Source organism: Rhinopithecus roxellana, chromosome 15 (assembly GCF_007565055.1).
Source record: "Rhinopithecus roxellana isolate Shanxi Qingling chromosome 15, ASM756505v1, whole genome shotgun sequence".
NCBI classification, from domain to species: Eukaryota; Metazoa; Chordata; class Mammalia; order Primates; family Cercopithecidae; genus Rhinopithecus; species Rhinopithecus roxellana.
Window position 1 is genome coordinate 88,873,155 of NC_044563.1, and position 21,052 is coordinate 88,894,206.

Sequence of the window (21,052 nt, forward strand, 5' to 3'; positions counted from 1 at the left end):
GCTACCGAGTCCACAAAGAGATCCCACAGAGGGGAAATGGAGATACTCTGTGTTAATAATATCTGTGTTATTGGCAAAGGAAAGAAAAGACTCTGCCTTCAGGGTTTCCAAGCAGGCCAATACTCAGAGCCGCCCATCACCCTGGCCCAGATTCCTAGCCCCTGGATGTTTCTTGCTCTTAGGAACCTCATCCTTCTCCCCGACCCCGGGCTGTGGATTACGGCACCACAGTAATGACGAAGTCTGCCATCAGATATGCATCCTCCAAATACCCTCGTTGACAAATCAAAGGGAAATTTCCCCCTGAAAATGGAGGAAAAAAAAAAAAAGCAACTCATGTGGTATGCCTCCCAACAAATCACACACTGAAAGTGATTTCATTTGTCTGAGTTTTTAATTAATATTGATTCCTGCTCTTATGATTGTCTTTCAAATATGCCTTTTTGTGGTACTCACTGCCTAGAAGGTTACTGGTTCCCTCACCTGCAATCAAGTCTTACTGACAGCTGCAGGCTTGGAAACTCACATGATGTGTCACCCAAAGCCTGATCTCTCACACAGGGCACGGACAGGGAATAACAGAGTCCATCAGGATGGAACTCCAGGTGACACTGATGTGGGATAAAGGTCATATGAGGGTTAAGTCCCAAATAGAAATAACCTCTCCTCCACTCCAGAGCCCCAACACGCAACACACAAGTTCTGCCCGGACTTTTTCTAGTTCCTTTTATGCATATCTCAAAGCATTTAATCAAAGGGCCATTCCTACCACACTATAAGGGGGTGTCCAAATCGCTGTCCCCGCAGAGCCAGGGCCTGGCTCCGCTGCTCCTTAGTTGGCCAAGTAGAGCTCAGCAGGTTATCTATATGAAGGGTCGTGAGTGTCAAAGGACGCTGATGCCATATTTTCCCGTGATGTTCTCCTGTACAACTAATACCAGCCTTAAGAAGCAAACCACAAATACCTACCTGCCAGGAGTGCTGCATCCTCTAAGACTATCCAGCACTCAACCCCATGCAGTTGCTAGTTGCTTCTAAGTTCTGTTTTATTCCTGGCATAAGGAATGAATGTAAACAACACTCTTCGTAGTCTCTAACTCAGGGACTAAAACTCCAACAGATGTTTCTGTTTTGTGGAATACTAGGAAGATGTTCATGGAAGATTTCTGTTTTAGTTTCTCTCTTTTTCAAGAAAAAAAGGGGGGTCTAGCTGGCTGTAACCCCAGCACACATTTGGAGTCTTCAGGACAAGGAGTTTTTCCAAATTCTAAAATAGAAACACTTACAACATTGAAAAAACTGGTTATAAGTCAGGACTCTCAACACAAGACCAAAGATCTTAAAAGGTGACAAGTCAATGCTAGAAAGTCAATAAATAGTAATGACAATGTCACCCATCTCCTTGGACTAACAGAAGATTTATGTTATGAATGATCACATAAAACTAAAACATTTTACCTCATTTTCTATCACGGAGTCTGACTTCCAAGGAAGCAGAAAACACAAGGCTCTGAGCCTGTTTTTGTCTTCACGAGGAGGTCTTCACCAAGGGAAAGCAAGGGGTGGGAGAGTGAAGGAGAATTGCCATTTCCAAATGCCTTCCTTACCAAGACAATTATGACCATCATGAGCCAACATGAAGCCATCAAAACAAGTGCAACGATAATTGCCTGGAATATTCAAACAGTCATGGACACAGCCTCCATTGAGCTCATTTCCACATTCATCGATGTCTGAGGAATAAAACAGAAGTAAACCAGACAGGTGCTATTTCTTTGATGTGAAAACATATGCACTTACCTTTTAACCAGCCATTCCACTTCCAGGAATCTACCTGAAAATACATCTCTAACAATAGGAAAACAAGTATGCACAAGGTTATTCACTGCAGTGTTATTTCTAATGACAAAATACTGGAAACAAACTAAGTTTCCATACATAGAAGAATAGTTTAATAAATTATGGTACCTCTACTCCATGGACTACCATGCAGCTATTTAAAAAAAAAGAGAGAGAGAGAATGAGGGAGATCTCTATGAACTGATTTGGAGTAATTTCTAGGATATACTATTAAATGAAAAAAATAAAAATTAAAAGAGTATCTGTAATATGTTATCTTCATGTAAGAAATAAGATATAAAACACACACAATTTCAGGATACTTTTTTGCAGAACTTGACAAGCTTATCGTAAAATTTATATGGAAATACAGAAGACTCAGAAGAGCAAAAACAATTTTGAAAAAGGCAAACAAATTTGGGGGACTTTAACTTACTATAAACCTACAGTTATCAAGACAGCATGGTACAGGCATAAAGACAGATATATAGATCAATGGAACAGAACTGAGAGTCCACAAATAAATCCTTCTACTTGTGGCCACTTGATTTTAAACAAAAGTACTAAGGTAATACATTGGGATAAATGCTTGCCTTTTCAACAAATGGCACTGGGCTAATTGGATATCCATATTCAAAAAGATGATTTTAGACCCTTATCTTATCCCATACACAAAAATCAACTCAAAATGGATCAGGGATCCAAATGTAAGCATTAACAATATAAAGCTTTTCAGAAAAAATATGTGAGAAAACTCTTTAACATATTGGGATGGCTGGGCATGATGTTTGGGTGCACTTTGGGAGCCTAAGCCAGGAGGATCAATTGAGCCCAGGAGTTGCTGGCCTGGGCAACACAGTGAGACCCCCCATCTCTACAAAAAATAAACAAAATTAGCCGGGTGTGGTGGTGCATGCCTGTAGTCCCAGCTGCTTGAGAGGCTGAGGCAGGAGGACTGCCTGAACCCAGGACACTGAGACTGCAGTGAGCCAAGATCGCACCACTGTCCTCCAGCCTGGGTGACAGAGCAAGACTCTATCTCAAAAAAAAAAGGAGAAAAAGAGAAAAATCTTTAGGACATTGGATGAGGTTAAAATTTTTTTGATATAATATGAAATACACAATCATAATGTTTTAAATTAATAAACTGGAGTTTATCAAAATTAAGAACTTTTGCTCTTCAAACGGTATCATTAAGAAAATGAAGACAAGCCACAGATTGGTAGAAAATATTTGCAAATCACATACCTTATGAAGAACTGAAAAAGAACTCTTACAACTCAATAAGAAGATAAACAGCCTAATTTTAAAATGGGCAAAATATTCGAATAGACATCTCAGCTATGATGATATGCAAATGGCCAATAAGCACATGAAAAAATGCTCAATGCCATTAGTTATTAGGGAAATGCAAATTAAAACCACAATGAGATACCATTTCACATTCACTAGAATGGTAATAATTAAAAAGACAGACAATAACAAATGTTGACAAGGATGTGGAGAAATGGGAACACATTGTTGACAGGATGTTGATGGGTATGTAAAATGGCATAGCCACTTTGGACAACAGTTTGGCAGTATCTTTTCTTTCTGTAAATGTACAGTTGGATACAATTAAAACAATCATAATGTTGTGAAACCATCACCACCATTCATCTCCCTAACTCTTTTTATCTGAATTGAAACTCTATGCCCATTTAACAATAACTCCTCATTTCTTCTTCCCTCTCTTCCCTCAGGCCCCGACAACCACCATTCTACTTTCTGACTATGATTTTGACTACTCTAAGTATCTCGTATATGTAGAATCAAACAGTATTTGTCTTTTTGTGACTGGCTTGCTTCACTTAGCATAATGTTCTCAAGATTCCACCATGTTGTAGCATGTGACAGGATTTCCTTTTTTAAGGCCAATATTCCATTCTATCATGTCTGTAATCTCAGCCACTTGGGAGGCTGACATGAGAGGATCACTTGAGCCCAGGAGTTTGAGACTAGCCTGAGCAACATAGCAAGATCCCATCTCAAAACATAAAAACCAAAACCATTATTTTGTACATAACACATTTTGCTTATCTACTCATCTGTCAATGGACACTTGGGTTGCTTCCACCTCTTGGTCACTGTGAATAATGCTGCGAGCATGGGCATACAAACATCTCCTCAAGACCCTGCTTTCCACTCTTGGGTATATACCCAGAAGGGGAATTGCTGGGTCCTATGTTAATTTTATTTTTAATTTTTTAAGGAACTTCCACACTGTTTTCCACAGTGGCTACACCATCTTACATTCCCACCAATAGTGCACAAAGCTTCCAATTTTTCCACATCCTCACCAACATTTATTATTTTCTATTTTTTTGATAGTAACCATCCTAATGGATATGAATAGTATCTCCCATTTGTAGTTTTGATTTGCATTTCCCTAATCATTAGAGATGTTGAACATCTTTTCATGGGCTTGTTGTCCATTTGCATATCGTCTTAGCTGAAATGTCTGTTCAAATACTTTGCCCATTTCTTAATTGGGTTATTTGATTTTTAGTGTTGAACATTAAGAATTCTCTACATATTCTGGATATTAATCCCTTATAATATATATGATTTGCAAATATTTTCACCTATTCTGTGAGTTGCCTTTATATTCTGTTGATATTGTCTTTTGATGTACAAAACTTTAAAATTTTCATGAAGTCCAATTTGTTTATTTTTTCTTTTGTTGTATGTGGCTTTGGTGTGATATCTAAGAAATTATCTCTTTGGCAGTTTCTTAAAAAGTTAAACACAAATACCCAGCAATCCCACTCCTAGATATATACCCAGAAGAAATGAAAATATATGTCTATACAAAGACTTTCATGCAAGTGTTCACAGCAGTATTATTTATAATAGCCCCAGAGTAGAAAAAACCAAAATGCCTATTAGCTGATAAATGGAGGGGGGGGGGAAGGTATATTCATTCAATAGAATACTATTCAATGATAAAAATGAATGAAACGCTGATATAAGCTACCACATGGACAAACCTCAAAAGCATTTTGCTAAGTGACAGAATCCAACACAGAAGATAACGTATTGTACGATTCCACTTACATGAAATGCCCAGAAAAGGCAAATATACAGACACAGAGAGTAGATTACTGGTTGCTTGAGGTTGGGACTGGAAATGAGGATTTGCTGTACAGGAACATGAGGAATACTACTGAGATGAGGAAAATATTTGTATTATGGTGATGGTTGCACAATTCAGCTGATTTACTAAAAATCACTGACTTGAACAATTAAAATTGGTGAATATTATAATATGTTAATTACACCTCAGTAAAGTTGTTAAAAAGAAAGTATACATTTATCTGCTTACAGTGCAAAATAAATGTAGAAAGGAAAAACCAGAAACTATAGAGGTTGGTGACCCACAGGGCACGGGAAAAGGGTGGAAAGAATGAGGAGGGGAACAGGAATAAGAAGGGAGCGACACTTCTCTGAGTATACCTTTTGGTATATTTTTGACTCTTGGAACCATGGTGATGTTTTACATACATGCATGCATACATACATACATATAATCTATGTGTATGTATGTATACATTACTTGTATGTATTAATTGTATGTTTATTAATACATACAATACATACAAGTAACATACATACACATAGATTGTATACAATTAATACATACAAGTAACGTATACATACATACACATAGATTAATATGTATACAATTAATTGTATACATACAATTAATAGATGTTTAAGGAATAAGGGAAATGCATGGAAGGAGGGGATGGAAGTGAATAAAAATGGAATACAAAAAGAAACAAATGAACCTAATGTATTATAAACCAATACCATAACCATACTGAAGGGGATGGGGAAGAAAAGTATTGCCCTAAATAACACTGTGAAAAACAACACCTTACTTGGATGCTTTAAGGCTAAAAGCAAAAATAGCTGCATGCTATATACTCTAGTAAATATTGTACTCTAGTTAGCAAATCTGCTTTACTCACAGGGTTATGGACTCGTAATTCTGTGAATACCTTACCTGTGAATTAGGACTGAACAAAGAGGTAAACACATTACAGATAATGAGCGCCAGATTTCTCACTGTTGGAGAAAGTTACAAATAAGCGAAGACAGAATAGAATGAATCTTGTGGTACTGGTTTGGAATCCAAAGTATCAGTGTAACTAATTGTTTTTAATATGTATACAGATGAATAAATAAAAGGAATAAATATAGATATATGTGTATGTGTGGGTGAGTATGCATACATGTATTTCCCAGCTAGGAATGATGACACCCCAGTAGCAATGACAACACCAAGCATCCAGATCTTGGTTTCTATAGACCACTTCCCAGTAAAAGGAGTCAGAGTTCCTTGGAGAAGTGGTTGATTCCAGGCCTAGGCAGGAGAAGCTATAAGATGAGCATACTGTGGTACCAGAAAGTTAGGAAGTCCTCAAAAAAGGGATGTCAAAATGACACAGTTGACAATGTGGGGGGGAGCTTCCAATGGCTAAAGCAAACAATTTGAGCCAAAAATAAATATAGATGTAATAAAGTAAATATGCATGAGTACATAGTGGTATAAATTAATAAATAAGTGGGGAAGAGGGAGAGATCTTCCTTACAGAAGAATTTCAATTAATAGATGTTTAAGGAATTCAAGAAATGCAAAATTACCAGGAGACACACATCACAGTAATAATTATTGCAAGCAAAATCCACAGTTGGATGCTAACATCAGTAGATGAAGACTTGAGGAGAAACAGGATATTGGCCTCAAAATATCTCCCCTAAGAAATGTATCTATTGCAAAGGGCAAAAAAAAAAAAAAAAAAAAAAAAAAAAAGTAATTTTGCAGCAGAGAAACCCAGTAAATACCATCTTGCTCAGGCAATCAAGATTAACATCATCAGGAATGGGGCATGTTGACATCATGTGCCCATGATATGCTACGCTGAAAAGGACACAACAGCACCTCTGCAGCAGCCAGGGCAAAAATTCATCACCTCAGTTTTATCATGAAAAAATACAAGACATTCTCTTATATCAATTATTGTTTTTTGAGACAGTGTCTCATTTTGTCACCCAGGCTGGAGTGCAGTGGTTCCATCATAGCTCACTGCAAACTCCTGGGCTCAAGTGATCCTCCTGCCTCGGCCTCCTGAGTAGCAGGGACTACAGGCACACACCACTACACCAGCAATTTTTTTTTTTTTTTTAGAGACAGACATCTCGCTATGTTGCCCAGGCTTGTCTCACACTCCTAGCCTCATGTAAGCCTCCCCACTTGGCATCTCAAAGCGTTTGGATTACAAGCATGAGCCACTGCACCTGGTCTCATATCAATTCTTATAATGACATAACACAAATGAAGTGAGCAGTACTCATCAAAAATGTCAATGTCAGGAAAGACTGAGGAACTGTCACAGACTAGGGGAAAAAAGGGACACAACTGCTAAATCTAATGTGGGACTTTACTTGGATTCTGAAACAGAAAAAGAATGGTAGGGAAAAATGGTGAAATTTGAATAAAGTTTGTAGTTTACTTAATAGCATTGTGCAAGTGTTGATTTCCTGGTTTTGATAATTGTACTATAGTTATGTAAGTTGCTAACATTAGGGTAAGATGAATGAAGGGCCTATATATACACATATGGACTCTGCACTATTTTTGCAACTTTTCTGAAATCTAAAATTATTTCCAAATGAAAAGTTTTTAAAAAATAAAAATACAGGCTGGGTGCGCTGGTTCATGCCTGTAATCCCAGAACTTTGGGAGGCCAAGGCAGGCGGATCACAAAGTCAGGAGATAGAGACCATTGTGGCTGACACAGTGAAACCCGTCTTTACTAAAAATACAAAAAATTAGCCGGGCGTGGTGGCGGGTGCCTGTAGTCTCAGCTACTCAGGAGGCTGAGGCAGGAGAATCGCTTGAACCTGGGAGGCGGAGGTTGCAGTGAGCCAAGATCACACCACTATACCCCAGCCTGGGTGACAAAGAGAGATTCTGTCTCAAAAATTAAAAAAGGAAAGAAAAGAAAAATACAGCATCTTATACAAAGGCCAACTTTAGATTCATCCCTGTTAAACTTGATTCAATCTCTTTCTTCTTCTTTTTTTTTTTAAGACAGAGGGTCTTGCTCTGTTGCCCAGGCTGGAGTGCAGTGGAGCAATCACAGCTCACCGCAACCTCCACTTCCTGGGCTCAAGTGATCCTCCCACCTCAGCCTCTGGAGTAGCTGGTACTACAGGCATGCACCACTACACGCAGCTAATTATTTTGACTTTTAGTAGAGAGAAGGTCTCACTATGTTGCCCAGGCTGGTCTTAAACTCTTGAGTTCAAGGTATCCTCCTGCCTCAGCTGCCCAAAGTGCTAGGATTACAAGCATGAGCCAATTCAATTCCTCAAACTGTGAAGTAAGAACCATATAATAAATAAGCAAATAAGCAAAGATCATTTAGAATAAAAGATCATCTAAAGCAACGTCTGAATCACATTATTTTTAAACCCACTTATTCAGGGCTCACACATTTCTCCAACATTTTGGCAGAAGAAAACTTTATGGAGGATAAAATTCTAGCTACTCTGAGTAAACCTGGTCCTCATCCCTAAACTTAAATATGAGTAGTGAAGCTGGCAATAATCACAACCCAAATGATACCATAGGTTGGTCCCAAGAGGCTTACAAATTAATAGGCCAAGAAATGGATAAAGAAGTTACGTCTTTGTATATCTACATCTTTGAATCCTTACAATCCTCATTTCCTCTCCTTTTCCTTCTTGGGAGAAAATTTCCATTTCTGTACTCCTATACCAAGAAATCCAACTAAGAGGGACACTCTGGCCGGGCGCGGTGGCTCACGCCTGTAATCCCAGCTGGGAGGCCTAGGTGGGTGGATTATCTGAGGTCAGGAGTTTGAGATCAGCCTGGCCAACATGGTGAAACCCCATCTCTAATAAATACAAGAATTAGCCGGGCATGGTGGTGCATGCCTGTAATTCCAGCTACTAGGGAGGTTGAGGCAGGGAATTGCTTGAACCCGGGAGGTGGAGGTTGTAGTGTAGTAAGCCAAGATTGCGCCACTGCACTCCAGCCTGGGTGACAGAGCAAGACTCCATCTTAAAAAAAAAAGAAAAAAAAAAAAAAAGAGGGACATCCTTACTTACTAGTATTGTAAATACCACAAATATTCAAAAGATCAAATTCTTCTAGGGTTTGGGTTCAAAATGACAGTACAAAGGATGTATGCTCACTGTTAACAATGACTATCTGTGGATAAATGGATGGGAGGCTCTTTAATTTTTTATTTTACACATTTTATATTATTTGACTTTTTATAACAATCACATATCATTTTAAAATAAATAAATATATATATATGGCACAATGCCAATCATTAGTTATTTTAAACTAAATAATAGACTTTTAACAATTAACTATAAACTGTTAGCAATTCAATTTCATTTGAAATATATCAAACTCAAAAGCCAAGAGTAAGGAAACTCTTGCCAATTGTCATTTAACATCATTTACTAAAAGTGTACTTGATCTAAATAAAGTTAGTGGCATGGTTTTGTGCCACCAGAGAGCACACAGCAACTGGAGGACGTGAGTTATCCACATAGTAAAGAAGTGAATATTTTTTTCCAAAGCAGGGTGCCAACATGGGTGAATTACAGTACAGCAAATAGAATATTTAATACCAAGAGTATGTGGTATGGAGGAATCAGCAGATAAATGTTTTGGGGAGAGACAGCCTTTTGGCCTCCCATGAAATGGGTTCAGACATCAGGGTCTGAACACTAGGCCATTAAATGGCACTGTAATGTAATTGTGAATTACAGTACAGCAAATAGAATATTTAATACCAAGAGTATGTGGTATGGAGGAATCAGCAGATAAATGTTTTGGGGAGAGATAGCCTTTTGGCCTCCCATGAAATGGGGCGGGGGATGGGGAAGAGACAGAGAGAGAGAGAGAGAGAGAGCACTACTTCATGGATGGATCCCCAATCCCACTTGCTATGCACCTGACCAGGAGCATACCTTCTCTGATGGGAGCGGCGGGAGCCTCACTCCTCATGCACAAAGGGGAGCTCCCTGAATGATTTCCTAAGGGATGTCACCAGATCAAAACTTGCCTGTCATAATCCTACCTGTTACTCATATTTGCTATCTATATTTTCTTTTGGTCTTCCCTTCCTTTGTAACAAAGTTCATTTTTAAAATCCCATCTCTTGTCTCAGCTATGCTAAGACAAGGAGATGAGTGGGTAGGGAGGATCAGATCATTGCTACAACACTGCAAAAGCATCTGACAGTCACTTACCTGTTTGGTCATCTGTATATTCTGTATCTAGATATTTCATTTGCGGGTTTGTCTATTTGTTGGAAAAGGCTTTGTGTCAAGGTGCTAGTGACTGAGCCCATCTTACACAATCACTTATTCAAAAATAAGAATGTTTATTGAGTGTCTACCACATACCAGGCACTGCTGGGCATTACACACCATTCCAATATTTAGAATCTTTATTACTCAGAGGCCACAGTATGAAACAGATTGATTTGAAACATCAGGGTCTGAACACTAGGCCATTAAATGGCACTAGAATAGACACTCATTAAAAGTTTTCCTCCTCTAGGTGGGCATTGTGGTTCATGCCTATAATCCCAGCACTTTGGGAGGCCGAGGCCAGTGGATTACCTGAGGTCAGGAGTTTGAGACCAGCCTGGCCAACATGGTGAAACCCCGTCTCTCCTAAAAATACAAAAATTAGCTGGACACGGTGGCGGGTGCCTGTAATACCAGCTACTTGGGAGGCTGAGGCAGGAGAATCGCTTGGTCTTGCACTCCTGGCCAGGGATAAGGAGGCTTCAGTGAGCCGAGATTGCACCATTGCACTCCAGCCTGGGCGACAAGAGCAAAGCTCTGTCTCAAAAAAGTTTTCCTCCTTATCTAAAGAAGTTAATGTTTTTCAAAGTGGAAAGAGACTAGGAAGGAACTTTCTTACTCATTATGTAGCTTTAGATCCTGCAAGTATTCAAAAGATCAATTCCCATGGGAGTTAAGCCCAAGTTCTAAAGAGTTTAAAACCTCTCGAAGAGGAAGGGGCCACCAACATACTTGTCAAGGTTGAGTCCAGGAGCAAGGAGGGATACTCAGAGATGAGTTCAGTGCTCCTCATCTAACTTCTTCCTGCACGGGATGACTATAGACAGTGGGATTTCTCACCCATCCAAAGAGGGACAGCAGCAGGCTGAGTAAATATGAGAAACATGGGGCTGGGTTCAGAGCTGGGGGTGAAGACCTGACTTTCTTTCACTTGCAGGCGAATAGTGTGATCGTGGACACAAGTCCTCTGGCCCTCAGTGTCCCCATCTGTAAAATGAGTAATAGGATTGGCCCAGAGCTACCTGAACAGCCCAGTCAGCTCCAATGTGTCATGATTTCCATCTCCAGGAACAGCCTCAAGTGTCTACTCTCTGGCCAGTTCTGAACTTCACAGTTCATGATTCTAGTCCAGAATATAAAATGGCAGAGTCCAAACTACAGGTTCTCAGACCTGCAGCTCTATGGGCTAAAATGTCTCTCTGCACACATCTCTCCAGAGTGAACCTGTAACTCCAAACAAGGAAGGCCCTTGGTGTACTCTGAAGCTTGGCATGTCGCAATGCCAAACATTGTGGCCAAAGCCATAGACAGGATGGAGCCTCCTGAGCTGGCAGGGAAGGGCAGGACTCTAGCACTCAGACTTCAGGGCAAAGGTACAAACTGCCCCAGGGAGGTGCAGGATCAGCCCTACTCTGGCAGGTAGGGTTCTCCTGATCAGCATAGCTGTTTACTTTCTGCCCCAAAACCGAGTGGGACCCAAAGATACTAACACATCTCTTTTCTTTTCCAGAAGCTAGACAAAAGGACATTTCAGAGCCAGATAAAACTGTGTGAGCAACTCTGGGGAAGACCTAATGTTTCCAGTCCAAGATCTGAAAAGCATTTCAGAGAGCAGGTGATGTGATTCAGGGGCTGGGGGAAAGGGAGAGGAGGGGCAGCACTTTTACCAACGTTAAGTGGCCACTGCAAGAGCTAAGGAGGTAGGAGCTTCCCTGCAGTCCCCCCACATGGTCCCCAAGGCACTTACCCTCACACTCCCTGCCTTCCCCTTGGTAGCCAGGCTTGCAGGAGCACTTGTAGGAGGTGGGTGTGTTCTGACACAGGGCGTTGGCATGGCAGTCATCTAGCCCTTGGGCACACTCATCTACATCTGCAAAAGAGCACAGCCGACACCTGGTACAGGCTCCCAGGCCATGTGTGATCTGGCCTCGGCCCTGTCTGGCATCATCCCCACCAGCCCACCCCACTTCACTCCTCACAAGCTACAACTGCTTGGGATCCCTGGGATAAACCATACTGTTTCTGGGCCCCCGTTTCCAGGAACAGCCTGTACCCTCTATGTGAAATTACCCCCACCATCACCTACTGGCCTTCAGGACTTAGCTCAAATACACCTCCTCCAGGAAGCCTGCCATGACCCCAGTGTAGGTGCCCTCACCGGTGCTAGTATATGTATGGCTTTGCATGGCACACTTCAGGCAGGGTTGTTAATGTTTTCCTTCCTCTCTCTCCACTAGACAATGTCTTGACAACAGACTGCATCTGTGCCCCATATGCCAAGCCAGCGCAGTACCTGGCACGTGAGTAGGCAACAGTACATACATGTCTGCTAAAGGAGGAAAGGACCAAATGGACAGAAAAACTCTGAAAGCCAAGCAGCTGTCTGTCAGCTTTCTCAGGGCTTAGAGCAAGCTTGTCCAACACAGCTTGTGGGCTACATGCAGCCCAGGACAGCTTTGAACGCGGCCCAACGCAAATTCGTAAACTTTCTTAAAACATTATGACTTTTTTGTTTGTTTGTTTTGCTCATCAGCTATCGTTTGTGTTAGTATATTTTATGTGTGGCCTTCTTCCATTGTGGCCCAGGGAAGCCAAAAGATTGTACCCCGCTGGTTTGGAGTATCTGGGGGAAGCCTGCCCCGGGATCGGAGCAGACGTCATCCCAGGCTCTCAGATTCTGCGAAGCGGGGATGGTGTCCCCACGGCCAGCCCCCCGCACTCCCACCCCTGCCCATCGTCTCAACCTGGAAACCCGCCTTGGCAGAAGTGTTTCCTGGGTTGACACTACTCCGGGATGTTAATTAAAAACAAAAGCATTTTGAAAGTATTGCAAGTCCAGTTAGCACAGCACGTCAAGAGTCCTCTCTGGAAACCAGAGTTCTCTGCTGAAAACCTAGGCTTGTTGCTGCTTCAGGGTAATTCCCAGATGAGAACAGGCGCTGCCACTGATAGAAAAGTCTCTGGAGCCCACCCCGAAGCCAGCAGCAGAACTTCCTGGCCCCCAAAGAAAGAAAGGGCAAAGCTGCCACCGCCTCGCCGATGTGCCCAGCCCGGCCCTCAGTTTCCCCGCCTACACTGAGTCGTGGGACCCCGAGGCCCGGGTCAGCACCCTCCTGCCTGCTCGCCGGTGACGGTCTGACTAGCAGGCGCTCTGGAGGCGTCCGGACCGGGCTGGAACTGTCAGCAGCTCTGGATCCGAGGCCGGGCCGCAGGACTCAGGGCCCCAGCGGTCGTGGCGCCTTGGCCAGGCCGGGGGGTGAGGTCCCCGGGGGAGCGGAGGCCCCCGCGGAGCTGTAGCCGCCAGCCTCGGGCCCCGCGCGCCCGGCTCTGGACCCCGCCGGGGACCTAGACACCCTTCCCGGCCCTGCCCACTGTGCCAGGTGCGCCCCCGCGGCCGGACACTCACCCTCCGGCGGCCCAGCGGCACGGCGCCGGCCCGGCGGGACGGCCCCCGCCAGCAGCAGTGGTGGCAGCAGCAGCAGCAACACCGCCCGGCCCACCCCGGGACGGTTACAGCCCGCGACCCCCATGGATGGCTCAGCGGCTGCGGGCAGAGGCGGCGGAGTGCGGGCGGTGGCGGCGGCGGCGCAGGGAGGTGTGTGCGGGCGCCCTGCCCGCTGCCGCCGCCACCCCCGGCCCGGCCCAGCCCGCCCCCCGAGCCCCGGCCTCATTTTCACACGGTCCTTCCCGGGCCGGGGCGGGAGGTGCAGGCGGGGGCAGTGCCGCCCCGCCCGGCCTCCTCCCGTCCCCTCCCCGGCCCCGGGCGGAGGGGGCGCGGCCGCGGTGGCCCAAGCGCTGCTATCTGCCAGGCGGGGCCGGCAGCACAGTGCCCCGCGCCCCGCGCAGCCCAGGCACCCAGCCCGCTGCCCCCAGCAGCCCGGCTCCGCTCCAGCGCTCGGAGCCCTCGGTGCCCTGCCTGTTCCAGTGTCCTACAGCTCGACCCAGGCCCTCTTGTGAGGACAAACAGCCTTTCTAGATTGAAATATTCGGGCGGAGGGCGCCCAGAGAATGTTCCCTACAGTCCCCAAACACCAAAGCTATCTTGGGGCTTTCCATGTGGGAGGTGGGAGTAGAAGGGAGTAGGGGTGACTTCCAATTCGGCAAAACAGCTGTTTGAATGGAGAAGGTGACCCTGGCTTCTCTGCCCACCCCAGCACACCCTCTGCACCCTTCTCCACACTGCCCAAACCCCAGGCCCTCTCGGATCCTCCATTCCACAGCCCCGAGGGCACTGGTCCACTTGTCCCACTGTGGGGCACGCTGGGTCTAGAATCCCTGCAAGCTACTTATGTATCTCTCAGGGCAGCCTAAGGGGAAGGGGACTAGGGGTCAAAGGTGAGCCACCAGGGACAACAGACAGCCCTGACTTTGCCCGGAGTATAGGTGGCATTTATGATCACCTGAACTCATAAACATCAGGTCTGGCCAGTTGCAAATACAGGCAATGCCTGACACCTGGCCCTCCATGCAAGACAGTCCTTGCAAGGGAACAGGTACACACAGGGTCTTCTCATATCACCCACGCCACGGAAGGCTGGAGCCCAGTACACTCAATATCACTCCAGGAAAAAATATAGTAACAATTTCGAGAGGCAACCAAACATCACACTCAGGGATAGTAATGTTCTTCACTGAGCTTTTCCGTATTTATTCAATTTTCTCCTGTGAATATATACATACACATATGTGTACATGCAGGCGTGCACGTGCACGCACACACACAAATACCATTCCTTTGGAGATCAGAAAATAAAAATAGATGTCACCAAAAAATCCCCACCTAGCTCATGCACAAAAACACTTGTGTCTTCTTGGGGCCTATCCACAGCCCAGAGCTCCCAGCCTCTGCACCCTCAGCACCCATCGTTTGCCACCCTGGCCCCTGAACATGCCCACGGGGCCCAGGCTGAGCCCGCCTCTTTGGGCTGTGGCTAGTGCAGCTGCTTGATGGAGCTATCTGAGAAAACAACTTTTCTGTAGTTGTTTTTCTTTTGACCTTTTCAGTGAAGACAGGCAGGTTGCATCCCTCTTTCTGTCTGCACCTCCCTCCCACTCCCTTTTGTTTGGTGCTGAGAGAGACACTCAGCTATTTCTGGTCATAAGGGTGGTTTTTACACATTTGTAAATCTTCAGTTGGTGAAACGTTCTCTCTGCCTTTGTCTTTGTGTCCTTAATGGTAGCCATAAATTACTGCCTTCTTTTCTCTCCGCTGCATCAGGCTTCATTGCTTTTGAAATGATCAAAGTTATTTCTTTTAAAATCCAACTAGAAACTGCCCATTGTGTGGCACAGACCTCTTTAGCTCCAATCAAAGCATATAAATACATAAAGCTGTCCATTAAACTCTGGGGGGAGCCTCCTGCAGCGCCCTTGTGCCTGGTGAAGAAATCACACATGTGCTGTTCTTCCCCTTTACCTTTCCCTAACTTGATCTTTCAGTAAGGACACAAATTAATACTGATAAGACTCAGCGCCTTTTTGCCCAAGAGGGTCAGCTTTTGTCATGTTTTCCAGAAAAGTCCACCACTGGCACAGATCTCAAAAAATGTTCTGTATCCTATTTTGTTTGCCCTGACATCCTTACAAACATGCTTTCAGCTGTTGGCTCCCAGACTCCTGGGCAACCTTTCTGACACTTGAGATTAAAGTCAATATGGCTTACAACCAGGAATTTCCATAAGGGGAAGGCTCCAGGGGAAAACTGTGTCCAAATGTCAGTGTTTTTGGTGTCAGGAGGGACTTGGTTGGCTCTACTCTGGCTGCAGGCTGCCCTCTATTGTCCAGCTGAGGTCCCCACAAACTTCTCAGAAAGGCCTCAGACACCGTTCCTGGACTGAGGCTAAAGCTCCCTCTTCCTCTCCCTGTCTCCTTTCCACAGGCTGAGAGGCCATGAACCAGGCCTCAGGGGTGCAAAGAGGCAGCCCAGCCAGCCCAGTCTCACTGGTGTGGGCCTCTGAGGAGGCGGAAGAAAGCCTGGTAGTGGCCGGCTGTGCGTGCCCCTGAACTACACATAAGTGGTGCCACTCTGCACTCACAGGACACCATTCAGTGCCCCCCAGCAGCCTCTGACATGTGGACTACTTCTCCCTGGTGGAAACTCTCCCTACCCTTGGTTGTCTTCGTGGCAGGCAAACTCCTGGTTTTCCTCCTACCTCTCAGGAAATGCCTTCTCCACCATCTTCTAGGAATCCTCTTTCTACATCCTCTCCCTGGATGGTTTGCTCATTCCCTTGATTCCATAACATCAATCTCCAGCCTGGATTTATCCCCTTGGTTCAATCCCATGTATCCAGTTGCCTACTAGATACCACCTTGATCTCCCCTAGATCCCTCCAATTCAACATGTTCAAAACGAAGCTCACGACCTAGAAGCAGCTTCTCTGCTCCTTCTCGAATCTCTGCCTGGTTCAGCCCGCCTGCCTCCACTCCTGCCTCCACCATGTCCATCAGAGTGACCCAGAAGTCCTACAAGGTGTCCACCTCTGGCCCCTAGGCCTTAAGCAGCCACTCCTACATGAGCGGGCCCAGTGCCCGTATCAGCTCCTGGAGCTTCTCCTGAGTAGGCAGCAGCAGCAGCTTCCAGGGTGGCCTGGGCACCTCCATGGGTCTGGGTGGAGGCTTTGGTGGGGCCAGTAGTATGGGGGTCATCACAGCCATCATGGTTAGCCAGAACCTGCTGAGCCCCCTTGGAGGTGAACCCCAACATCCAGGCTGTGCACACCCAGGAGAAGGAGCAGATCAAGACCCTCTACAACAAGTTTGCCTCCTTCATCGAGAAGGTGCGATCCCTGGAGCAGCAGAACAAGATGCTGGAGGCCAAGTGGAACCTCCTGCAGCAGCAGAAGACAGCTCAGAGCAACATGGACAGCATGTTTGAGAGCCACATCAACAACTTTCGGCGGCAGCTGGATACTTTGGGCCAGGAGAATCTGAAGCTTGGCAACATGCAGGGGCTGGTGGAGAACTTCAAGAACAAGTATGAGGATCAATAAGAGTACGGAGATGGAGAATGAATTTGTCCTCATCAAGAAGGATGTGGCTGAAGCTAACATGAACAAGGTAGAGCTGGAGTCTCACCTGGAAGGGCTGACTGACGAGACTGACTTCCTCAGGCAGCTGTATGAAGAGGAGATATGGGAGCTGCAGTCCCAGATCTCGGACACTTCTATGGTGCTGTCCATGGACAACAGCCACTCCCTGGACATGGACAGCATCATCCCTGAGGTCAAGGCGCAGTACAAGGAGATCACCAACCACAGCCGGGCTGAGGCTGAGGGCATGCACCAGATAAGTATGAAGAGCTGCAGACGCTGGCTAGGAAGCATGGGAATGACCTGCATTAAGCAAAGATGGAGCTCTCTGAGATTAACAGGAACATCAGCCAGCTCCAGGCTGAGACTGAGGGCCTCAAAGGCCAGAGGGCTTCCCTGGAGGCCGCCATCGCAGATGCTGAGCAGTGTGGGGAGCTGGCTGTTAAGGATGCCAACACAAAGCTGTCGAGCCGGAGGCCGCCCTGCAGTGGGCCAAGCGGGACATGGTGCGGCAGCTGTGCCATGGAGCACCAGGAGCTGAAGAACATCAAGCTGGCCCTGGACATCAAGATCGCCACCTACAGGAAGCTTCTGGAGGGCAAGGAGAGCTGGCTGGGGTCTGGGATGCAGAACATGAGTATCCATCTCAAGACCACCAGTGGCTTCTCAGATGGGCTGAGCTCGGCCTATGGGCATCTCCCAAGCCCTGGCCTCAGCTACAGCCTGGACTCCAGCTTTGGCTTTCGTAGAGGCTCCAGCTCCTTCAGCCATGCCAGCTCCTCCAGGGCCGTGGTTGTGAAGAAGGTGGAAACAGGACATGGGAAGCTGGTGTCCGAGTCCTCAGATGTCCTGCCCAAGTGAATGGCCATGGCAGCCCCTACCAGCCTGCCCCTGCTGCGGCTGCCCCAGGGCCTGTGGGGGAAGCCGCTGTGCAGTGGAGCACAGGAACAGGAGACCCACCTGAGGCTCAGCCCTAGCCCTCAGCCCATCTGCTGAGGGAGTTTACTGCCTGAGGCACCCCCCTTGCTCATGCTTCCAGCTACAAAACAATTCAATTGTTGGTTTTTTTTCCCCCAAAATAAAACCTCGGCTAGCTCTGCCAACTGTCCAAAACAAACAAACAAAAAAATGGAGCTCACCTTCCTCAAACCTGCTCCTTCTCAAGTGCTCTCTCCTTTAGACAAGAGCACCACCATCCTGTGAACGCCGAGTCAGAGGTTTGGTGGTCATCTGGGACTCCATGATATCCCTCCCCACCACATCTGAACAATCACGAAAATTCTGCCTTCTTACTATCTCTTAAAACCATTCGCTTCCTCCGTGCCCACTGGGCTCAGGGGTTCACCATCCCTCATCACCCCTGGGGACTGCGTATCTATCTTTTTCCTCCTTCCTAACAGATACTCACCCCTCCTGCAGACAGCCCGTGTGCCTAGGAAGGAAGCTTCCCCATCTCTAACTTCAGGCTCTGGAGTTGACTTAAGACAACTGGTATCATTCATTCCATTCCCCCTGCAACAGTCATTGGTTCAGGGATGAGCACGTTACAGCTTTCCAATCGGAACAAATCTCAGGCCCTTTGCTTGAAAGGCCGGAATGGAAAGGCTCTCTTTTCCTCTTTGGAATGTGGCTGTGGTAAATGAGAAACTGTGGCAGCCATCTTAATACCTCCTTCCCTTGCCCAAAAGAGGGTAAGTCCAGAGAAACCCTGAGAAGCCAACCAGGAGACACTCTGGTTGCACCTAGTCTGCGATTTCTTACAGGTCTCTCTGTCTAGAATCTCATCTCGATTCAGCACATCCAACACAGTGGCTGCCAGAGTTAAATATAAGTTTCATCACATCACTCCCAGTCTTCCTCAGGCTAACATCCAAGCTCCCTTGGTACAATCACTCTGGAGAACTGTTCGGCAGTATCCACTAATATGGATCATGCATGCCCACTTCGCAGAATATACCCAAGAGAAATGAGTGTACATGTCCACCAAATTCATATACAAGAACATTCATAACGGCTGTATTTACACTAGCCTTAAACTGGAAATCACCCACATGTCCATCAACTAGATAATGAACAAATCGTGGGATATTTGTTCAAGGGAATACTAGACCAAGCAACAAAGCGAACAAACGCTGATACAGGCAACCACACAGAGGCATCTTATGAACATTAGGCCTAAAGAAGCCAGGTTAAAAAGGGTGCAAGTTGTTATCATTTTGAGAGACAGGACTAGCCGGATTTCCTAGGCGGACTAAGAACTCCTAAACCTAGCTGGGGAAGGTGACCACACCCACCTTTAAACACAGGGCTGGTAACTCAGCTCACACCCAACCAATCAGGTAGTAAGGAGGGCTCACTAAAATACAAATCAGGCCAAAAGCAGGAAGTAAAGAAATAGTCAAATCATCTATCTCCTGAGAGCACAGGGGGAGGGACAATGATCAGGATATAAACCCAGGCATTTGAGCAGGGAGCGGTAACCCCCTTTGGGTCCCCTCCCATTGCATGCGAGCTCTGTTTTCACTCTATTAAATCTTGCAGCTGCATAGTCTTCTGGTCCACGTTTGTTACAGCTGAAGCTGAGCTTTCGCTCGCTGTCCACCACTGCTGTTTGCCGCCATCGCAGACCCGGCGCTGACTTCCACCCCTCCAGATCCAGCAGGGTATCCGCTGCGCTCCTGATCCAGCCAGGCCCCCATTGCCGCTCCCAATCTGGCTAAAGGCACACCGTTGTTCCTGCATGGCTGAGGGCCCAGGGTTCTTCCTAATGGAGCTGAACACTAGTTGCTGGGTTCCACGGTTCTCTTCCATAACCCACGGCTTCTAATAGAACTATAACACTCACTGCATGGCCCAAGGTTCCATTCCTTGGAATCTGTGAGGCCAAAAACCCCAGGTCAAAGAACAAAAGACTTGCCACCATCTTGGGAGCAGCCCGCCACATCCTGGGACGTCTAAAAATAAAGACCCGCCCATAACAATTCTGTTCACTTCTATGATGTTCTGCTGGGTGTGGTGGCTCACACCTGTAACCCAGCACTTTGGGAGGCCAAGGTGGGTGGATCGCTTGAGCTCAGGAATTCAACACCAGCCTGGGCAACACAGTGAGACCTCATCTCTACCAAAAAGTTTTTCAAATCTGCCAGGGGCCAGGTGGGGTAGCTCAAACCTGTAATCCCAGCACTTTGGGAGGCCGAAGTGGGCTTATCACCTGAGGTAAGGAGTTCGAGACCAGTCTGGCCAACATGGTGAAATCCCATCTCTACTAAAAATACACAAAAAATTAGCCAGGCATGGTGGCATGAGCCTGTATTCCCAGTTACTTTGGAGGCTGAGGCAGAAGGATAGCTTGACCCCAAGAGGCAGAGGTTGCAGTGACTGGAGATCATACCACTGCACTCCAGCCAGGGCAACAGAGCGAGACCTCGTCTCCAAAAATAAAAAATAAAAAATCAGCCAGGTTTGCTGATGCATGCCTGTAGTCTTAGCTACTCCAGAGGCTGAGGTGGGAGGATCACTTGAGCCCACGAGGCGGAGGTTGCAGTGAGCTGAGATTGCATCACTGCACTCCAGCCTGGGCAACACAGCAAGACCCTGTCTCAAAGAAAGAGAAAAAAAAGAAAAGAGAACAGGCAGAACTAATTAATAGTGGCAGAGGCCAGAATTACTACCACCATTCCCTCCAGGGATGTATATTGACATTTTGTTTATCTGGGAAGGAATGTGAAGGAACATTCTGGAGTGCTGGAAATGTTCTAGATCTTGATCTGCATGGT

At 46.0% G+C, this 21,052-nt stretch overlaps 1 protein-coding gene and 1 pseudogene across 4 annotated transcripts in view; one reads left to right on the forward strand and one right to left on the reverse strand.

Moving 5' to 3' along the window:
- The window catches only part of SCUBE2 (signal peptide, CUB domain and EGF like domain containing 2), a 74,093-nt gene extending 60,190 nt beyond the window's left edge, over positions 1-13,903 (reverse strand). For all 4 annotated transcript variants that reach the window (XM_030918725.1, XM_030918724.1, XM_030918723.1 and 1 more), the window contains exons 1-3: positions 13,652-13,903; positions 11,993-12,115; positions 1,608-1,733 (exon numbers count right to left, since the gene is read on the reverse strand). In XM_030918725.1, coding sequence (XP_030774585.1) covers positions 1,608-1,733; positions 11,993-12,115; positions 13,652-13,775 — 373 coding nt within the window. In that variant the 5' untranslated portion in view covers positions 13,776-13,903. The remainder of the gene's footprint in view (positions 1-1,607; positions 1,734-11,992; positions 12,116-13,651) is intronic.
- Positions 13,904-16,684: 2,781 nt separating this feature from the next.
- On the forward strand, positions 16,685-18,370 carry LOC104679323 (annotated as a pseudogene).
- The last annotated feature ends 2,682 nt before the right edge of the window (positions 18,371-21,052 follow it).